This window comes from Gastrolobium bilobum, unplaced genomic scaffold, assembly GCF_033153095.1.
Source record: "Gastrolobium bilobum isolate Gb01-03AN ecotype WA unplaced genomic scaffold, APGP_CSIRO_Gbil_v1 utg20837, whole genome shotgun sequence".
NCBI lineage: Eukaryota > Viridiplantae > Streptophyta > Magnoliopsida > Fabales > Fabaceae > Gastrolobium > Gastrolobium bilobum.
The window spans coordinates 21,746-29,870 of record NW_026895099.1 but is presented as its reverse complement, the minus strand read 5'-3'; the positions used below and the strand labels follow the sequence as shown (position 1 = coordinate 29,870).

The 8,125-nt window shown below is 31.6% G+C and overlaps 1 protein-coding gene across 2 annotated transcripts; it reads left to right on the top strand.

Moving 5' to 3' along the window:
- Positions 1-4,918: 4,918 nt before the first annotated feature.
- Positions 4,919-7,975, top strand: LOC133301438 (U-box domain-containing protein 45-like). Of its 2 annotated transcripts, none has more exons than XM_061501094.1 (3): positions 4,919-5,600; positions 6,122-7,083; positions 7,849-7,975. In XM_061501094.1, the coding sequence occupies exons 1-2, from the start codon at positions 4,993-4,995 to the stop codon at positions 7,035-7,037; spliced, it is 1,524 nt and encodes a 507-aa protein (XP_061357078.1). In that variant the 5' UTR covers positions 4,919-4,992; the 3' UTR covers positions 7,038-7,083; positions 7,849-7,975. The 2 variants fall into 2 exon arrangements, with proteins under 2 accessions (XP_061357078.1, XP_061357138.1); XM_061501154.1 differs by having other exon boundaries at positions 7,855-7,951.
- The last annotated feature ends 150 nt before the right edge of the window (positions 7,976-8,125 follow it).

The following is an 8,125-nucleotide window of genomic DNA, read 5'->3' as shown; positions in this document are numbered from 1 at the left end:
GATTAAAAACATATTTGTCTCAACTAAAAAAAACATATTTAAACCAGTCTCCATCTTCAAACCCATTTAAACTCTAATTACTTGATTGACATTATTAGAAATATTTAGTGTTTCAATATTGGGTGATATTTTTCTTAAGTTACAATACACTCACATATAATTGTGGGCCCATCGAGAGAGAAAAAAAACAAAATGGTAGCTTAATTATCAATGTGATTATGTGAGTGTAGAAGAATATTTCTCTCTTATATAACTTCATAAAAATATTACCCTTGAATATCTTCGTAGGATCTTTTATTTTCATATCTTGGGAACATTTTGAATTAATTATTAGAATCTTTAATTTTCTAATGCTTGAAAATTTCGAAATTCAATTATATGAATCCAGTTCATAATTAATTGTTTACGTAAATAAATGATATTTTTATGATCCACTTAAAGCTAAGTCTAAAATCAAAATAATAACAATTCATAAAGAAAGTCATGGATATTTCTACTGTATATAAGAATAGTGATTTAGCATATTTAAATACACTTGAATTGCCTTATGAGAAGAAAAAAGCTCCAACTATTTTACACGAAGACAATGCTGCACAATTAAATGATATAAAACAAATAACATAAATCCAAAACTCTTTTCACCCATAATCTTTTCAAAAAATAAGGAGAAGGAGAAATTGATGTCTAATATGTTCATACAAATGGCAACTTTATAAATTTATTTATGAAGGCATTGCATACTTTGTTATTCAAGAAGTTAAATTTTAAAAAATTCAAAAATATATATTAAGTTAACTAAGAGATATTCAATATAAAGGGAAAATTTCACCACACACCTTCCAATTACAAAGGAGCAATCTTATTATTATTCTAAGATTTTTTCTCTTAAATTAAATACCTTAATTATGATAAGGCCAAAATTTTGCTTTTTTTCTTATTTAATGTAAACATTTTCTTGATGAATTTTTAATGAAACAAATCTCATATGACGGATATTGCATTCTTTTTCTTTATTATTAATTTTTTTTCCTAACAGGTTTTATAAAAAAGTTTGGAATTAGAATATTCTTAACTTACACCTAAGTAAAAAAAGTTACAAATATTATTTAGAAGCAGATGTCTAGAAACTATTATCTGATGTCAATTTAGTTTAGATTATATTATAATTTTTTTGAATGCCTAATGTACGTAAATACATGCCTTCAAAGGATGATACATTACAGTATTTGTATGCTATTATGTTCTCTGTAACTAAGTAATTATGTTTTTTATATATACTTAAATATATGTGGGGTGCAGAGTCATGTGGAAAAAATAAATATATATATATTTATATAAAAAATAAAATTATTTTATATATTATAAGAAATATTAATCTCTTATTTTATAAGGTAAAAATTCTTTTATTTTTTATTTTTTTGGTTTCTTATTAATTTTTTTTATACACTTAAATTTTTCTTAAATATTTTGATAAGTCAGCCTTAGCTCCTTGGAATTTGTTAGATTAACATTCATCTGAAAGCATGCACAGATTTTAAGACGTCGTCTTCTGACATGAAGTGTGAGTTCACTGTTTCAACTTGTGATCACATCCACCATAACACAATTACATCCTCCAATCAAGTTCAACTGATCCAAACGATTATGAGTCCCGCAATGTGAAAAACATTTGGGCCCCGCACGAAGCTTCCCGATCCACAGGATTAGCTGGCCTGCAGTAATGACAATATTTGTACAACATACTATAGTACACATCACGTGGCGTATTTTCTAAGACCTTTTTTAATTTTAATTTCATCCATTTTTTTTTTAATTTCAACTTTTGTTATTAAACGAGGATAATTCAGTTGGTATCACGTGAGGATAAGAGCATATATCGGATCATTTTTAGTATTGTTTTTTGGAGGAGTTTAAAGCCTTGAATCTGAAACACATCTAAATCAAATTAGGCCCAAAAAGGTGAACTTATCAAAATATCTATAAAAAAAAATGTTTGGCTTGTCTGCATTTTAACATATTAATAGAGCTTTTTACAAAAAATAACTTTTATCTCTTCCTTAATTTAAAAGTATTTTTTTTAAAAGTTAAAGCTATTTATATTTTTATAAAAATATTTAGTTTTTGAAAAAAAAATTGACTTTTGACTTTTGTTTTTTTTAGAAGTTAAAATTTTTAATATTTGAAAAAGTAGATTTTTGATATTTTTGTGACTTATATTTTTTTTAAAAGCAACATTCAAACACAATAAAAATGAGAAGTGTTTTTTTAAGGAAAAAAAACAGTTTTTGTGAAAAAAAACCTATCCAAACAAGTCCTAAATGAATAAAAAAAGTGGCACGTTTTATTTGGCAAATTTTTATATTTTGTTTTTAGTGAAGAAAGAATGTTTGGTTGAAGGTTTATTTTAGGATTGATGGAAAAGTGTAGGTGGATATTGAAAAATATCACGTTTGGTTCATGTTTTTTCAAGAAATACCAGGCAAATAGGATAGATGAGAAAATGAATTTTGTGTTGATTTTTGGATGAAATTTACTGTTACAGAATACCACTTGAGATGTGGTATTTTGAGATGACTGGAGAAGTGAAAAAATAGGTGCAAAATTTCTCTCGAACATAGATTTTGCATATTTAAATAAATTTTCCTGGTAATATTTGGGTCAACCAAACAACTTTTTTTACATTTTTCTATCAAACTCACTTTCCAACCATTTTCCTATCAATTACATTTCTCTAGTAAAAAAAAATTTCTCCCTAACCAAACACTACCTTACACTTTAAGGAATGAACAGAAAATTATTGGAATAGACAAAATTAGCAGAAATCAAAGAAGTAATCTCCTTCAATGAACTAGAGAAAAATAATAATTGGGCTCCTAATTTTTAATTTGTTTCCCTTCATCTCATGCTCATGCATGTGAAAAATGAAATGAAGTAATTATTTATTTTAATTATAAAATGGAAAATGTTATATTTACCACTCAAATACTTTATAAACTCTTATAACTATATATTAACTGTTGATTTCCGTCAATCAACATTTGTCATTTATTGTGAACTAATAATTAATTAATAAATTTGATTTGTGAAAATCTTAATCGTTGATTGACGGAAATCATCGTTTAGGATATAGTTGCAAGAAGTTGTAAACGAAAATAGGTGGTAAATATATCATTTTTCTTATAAAATATACAAAAACGAAAAAGAAGGAATTTTAATAAAAGTTATTTTTAAGTGCTTCTGTTATCTTCACCTTTTTTAGTTATTTTCTCTTCAATCAAATAAGTTAAAATTTAAATACAAAAAATAAAGAAATTTTAATAAAGAATATAAAATTTCATAATTTCATATTTTTCTTTCCTATTTTTAAAAATCTAAACATAAAATAACAGTGAGTCACTAATAAAAGAGCTTGGGTTTCGTAACAAATTTTATAAATTCAAACTTTTGTACAGTCAATTATAAAAAGGATTTATATTGAATTAAAATATTGAGTAAATAGATACCAAAAAAAGAGAGAGTAAATAATTACTTGACTTGTTCAAATTGAATGCTTAATTATATTTTAAGAACAACGTACTCAATAAAATCTATTTTTTAAACCAAAATCCATTTATTTTTAATATAGCCAACCCTAGAAGACTTCGTCATTTACGGAAAACATGTTGTTTATGATAAAATGTTAAAAATAAATATGGTATAAAATTTTATTTACTGGATAATCATTGGTCAAAAAATAAATTCCACTTGAGTCGGATCCGTCACCTACCCGGACCAACGTGCAATTAATTAATTTATTAACTAGCATTTAATTGAAAAAATATATAAACTGAATTATCAATTTATTTAAACTCAACGACACTATCTTTCTCAAATGGATTACAAAATATATGTAAATTTTTGTTAAGTAAAAATAAAAATTAATTAAATAAAATAATGCAATTTTGTATAAAAATAAAATAAAATAATGCAATTTAATGTATAACCGTACAAGTGTGTGCGAGAAGCATGCAAATTCAGCCATTCAGTAAGCGCAAGTGCGCAACTATATTTTTTACAGTGGATGATAGCCATAAAAGGAAATTGTGATAAAAAAAACAAAATATTACAATAAATAATTATAAAATTATAATCATTGATTTATTTTTATATAATTATGATTTTTTTATATCATACCATGTTTTTTTTTAAGACTAGAATATTTATAGTTTTATACACAGTTACACGGAACAGTGATCATTTTGTCAATATTAGCAAAATAAAATACTAAAATGTCACGTCAACAGTGAATTTTGTCAAAATGCCACGTGACATATTTTGTTACACTGTATAGCAAAATATGTGTCCAAATAATTCGCTACATGGTGAAGCAAAATATGTCACGTCAAAATCAAAATGCCACGTGTCAAACATTGTAGCGAAATTCTCCCTATCTGACACGTGGCATTTTTGGTTCTGTGCATTCTGACGTGCATATTTCGTTACACTGTGTAGCGAATTTGCACACATATTTCACTACACAGCGTAGCATTTTGGTTTTTTTTTTTTGCCAACGATAACACCTTGGTCAGTGTTCCAAGTTACACAATCCCTAGGTTTCACAATTATATATAAAAAAAAAAGTTCGGTGTTTGTCATTTTAAATGACATAAGTTATGTCATTTTAGGAGAGAGACAGATACAGAAAATTTGAATTTTAAATTAAAAAAAACCACCCACTTTCTCTCTACTATAATTAAAAAAAACCATTCACTATCTCGCTCACATAATTTCTATTTTTCTATGTCTATCTCTCTCCTAAGATGACATAAGTTTGTGTCATTTAAAATGAGCAACACTTCTCACAAAAAATAAATCAGAAAAACGTGGACTCAACGGTCCCTTAATTCTTCGAACTCTGCACTCTCTAACATAAAAAATACTCTGTTTCTCTCTCTCTCTCTCTCTCTCTCTCTCTCTCACTCACTCTCTCACTGCAATGTAGGTCGCCGGAGAATGGCAAACTGTCACCGGAACAACGTCGGATCTCTCGTACTCGACAACCACCACACTACCAAGACCACCACCGTTGGCAGTCACTTCCGCATATGGAACTCTCTGTCCGCCGCCACCATTCGCCGCATCATTTTCGACTCCGTCAGCTGCGGTGCCAGCTCCCGTTACAACCACCGTCGCCGCGACGCTGACGAATTCGCCTCTGCCTCCTCGACGGCGAGATCGGACTCTTTCTCCTCCGACGAGAAGCGTCAACAACAGCAGCAGAAACACGAGCATAGGTCGAGGCAGAATGCGGGGTCGGAGAAGCTATCGGATCTCCTGAACATGGCGGAGTTTGAAGCGGAAGCGGAAACGAAGAAGAAGGAGGAGGCGCTGGAGGAGCTGAAGCAGCTGGTGAAGGAGTTGCAGCAGGGAGAGGATTTGGCGAAGCGGCGAGCGGCTGCGGCCACCGTGAGGCTTCTCGCTAAGGAGGATTTGGAAGTTAGAGGAACGCTCGCAATGCTTGGAGCGATTCCTCCTCTCGTCGCAATGCTCGATTCCGAAGACATTGATTCTCATATCGCTTCGCTCTATGCGTTGCTCAATCTCGGAATCGGAAATGATGCGTGGGTTTCTTCGTCTTCTATTTCCATCACTTCAGATCTTTTTTTTTTTTTTTTTTTTTAACACTCGTGTTTTGATTGAATTGTTTTGTGTTATTTTCTATTAACATTCTTTCTTTCTTTTTTGTTAGGTTATTCTTTAATGATTGACATGTCGTCTTCCAGAATCCGCTTCGCATATTATGATTTTATTATTCTTTCTTTTGTGGCTAATTTTTATTTTTTTTCTGTCGTTTTCGCGCATTACTTCGTTGATTATTCTCTGGTCATTTAATCGTTTAAATGGCAAGCTTATGATTTTAATTTCGTTCATTTTATAGCTTTGTGTTTTTTTGCTGTTCTGTTTTAGAATTCCACTTTGCATGTATCAAGTTTTTTTTTTCCTGGTTAATTTTCACTTCTACACAGCTTTTCATCGTTTTTTTTTTTTTTTTTTTTTTTTTTTTTTTTTGTACATCTATGACAATGACTTATTCTGATTTACCATAAAAAATTGATCTTTCTTTTTTGGTTCATTTTTACAGTAATAAAGCAGCCATTGTCAAAGTTGGCTCTGTTCACAAGATGCTCGAGCTCATTGAATCTCCAGATGGTTTAGATTCGTCGGTCTCTGAAGCAGTTGTTGCAAATTTCCTTGGATTAAGTGCTTTGGATTCGAACAAGCCAATAATTGGATCATCGGCTGCTATTCCATTCCTTGTTAGTACCCTTCTGAGTTTAGATAATAAAAGTAGCCCCCAAGCCCAGCAAGATGCTCTCCGAGCACTGTACAATCTTTCAATTTTCCCAGCCAATATTCCATTCATTTTGGAAACCGATTTGGTCCCATTCCTGATAAACTTAATAGGAGACATGGAAGTAACTGAAAGAACCCTCTCAATCCTTAGCAATTTGGTATCAATTCGAGAGGGTAGAAAAGCTATCAGTGCTGTCCCTGATGCTTTCCCTATCCTGGTGGATGTATTGAATTGGACAGATTCACCACAATGCCAGGAAAAGACATCTTACATTTTGATGGTCATGGCACACAAATCCTATGGTGACAAGCAGGCCATGATAGAGGCAGGGATTATGTCATCACTGCTTGAGTTGTCGCTTCTGGGTACCACATTGGCTCAGAAAAGGGCCTCGAGGATATTGGAATGTTTGAGGACAGACAAAGGGAAGCAGGTTTCTGGGAGCTATGCAACTGTTTCTGCTCCTATTTGTGGCTCTTCATCATCTTGTCCAAAGCCAGATGGAGGAGGAAAAGAGTGTTTGGAGGAGGAGGAAGAAATGATGAGTGAAGAGAAGAAAGCAGTGAAGCAATTAGTCCAGCAGAGTTTGCAAAACAACATGAGGAAAATTGTAAAGAGGGCCAACTTGCCTCAAGATATAGTTCCATCCGATCATTTTAAGTCACTCACTTCAAGTTCGACTTCAAAGAGCCTGCCATTTTGAATAATTGCTGATGTGAAGAGAGTCGAAGTTGAACAGAATAAACCATGTAGTCTTTCTTCACATTATAATGTTATTGTGCTTTTAGGCTTATAGCTATTTGCTAGACTGCTAAAGTAGCCATTGCTTGTCAAAATCTTAATAGATAATTATGAAATTTTTTCAAGTTTAAGTTTCTTTAAGGTTGAATCCTTTCTGGTTTCTTTGGGTGTGTTCTTGAGAGCAGATTTTGCTTCTTTGCCTTGAGTAAGCCCACTGTTTCTAAACTGAAAATGAGAGATCCCAAGATCCAAGCTATAGAAATGGACAATCATAACGGCACTATGTGAGTTGAGTGTCTTGTATGATCATTATGTAGGGATGCCTCCCAATCAGGGGGGTATGACATGGAAAATTCGATTATCTTAGGGTTTCTTCAGTCAAACCATCCTTACGAGCGTCCCTACATTCAAGGAGTCACTTTCAAACCATAGTACGCTTTTGTCTCCCTGTTGGCCCTACTATATGACTTATTATATATAATCCAATTGAAGCTAATGTGGAAAGGGTTGTCGGTCATTTTCATCTTTTATATAAACAACAGGGACTATTCATTGCAGTTTTCTATTAGAGAATCTTTCCCCTGTTGGTTTGTCAATTCCATGTGTTGGGTTTTCAGGAATCTTTGGATTATGAGTTGAATGTTTTTTGTTATTTCATTTGCAGAGAGATTTCTTAGCTGTTAACCTCTATAGTTAAAGCATTCATTAATTACTGTCTGTGTTTGTTTAATGCCACTTGAACTAGTTAACTGAATTGTTTTTCTTTTAACTAGTCGCAGATCCAAATGGCATGGAAGGATTACAACTTAGATCTGGTTGGGGTGGAGAGCTGAGCTGTACGTCGCAAATTAGTATCAAGGGCATTTTGTCTCCACTATGTAAATGTCCCTTATGGGGTACAGTCATTTATAATGTTATCTTCTGCTGCTTGCTTTAATTTTGTTGACTTTTAGTGTAAATATTCTAATGTTGAAGTAGTTTTGATTTTAAAACTTAATTAGTTCACTCTTCCATCATGTGCCAATTAAGTGTCGTTTTTTTCATTTATTT

Coding starts and splice junctions, on each gene's coding strand:
- LOC133301438 (XM_061501094.1), top strand. CDS start 4,993: ATGGCAAACTGTCACCGGAACAACGTCGGATCTCTCGTACTCGACAAC. Junction 5,601..6,121: donor CTCGGAATCGGAAATGATGC/GTGGGTTTCTTC, acceptor TCATTTTTACAG/TAATAAAGCAGCCATTGTCA.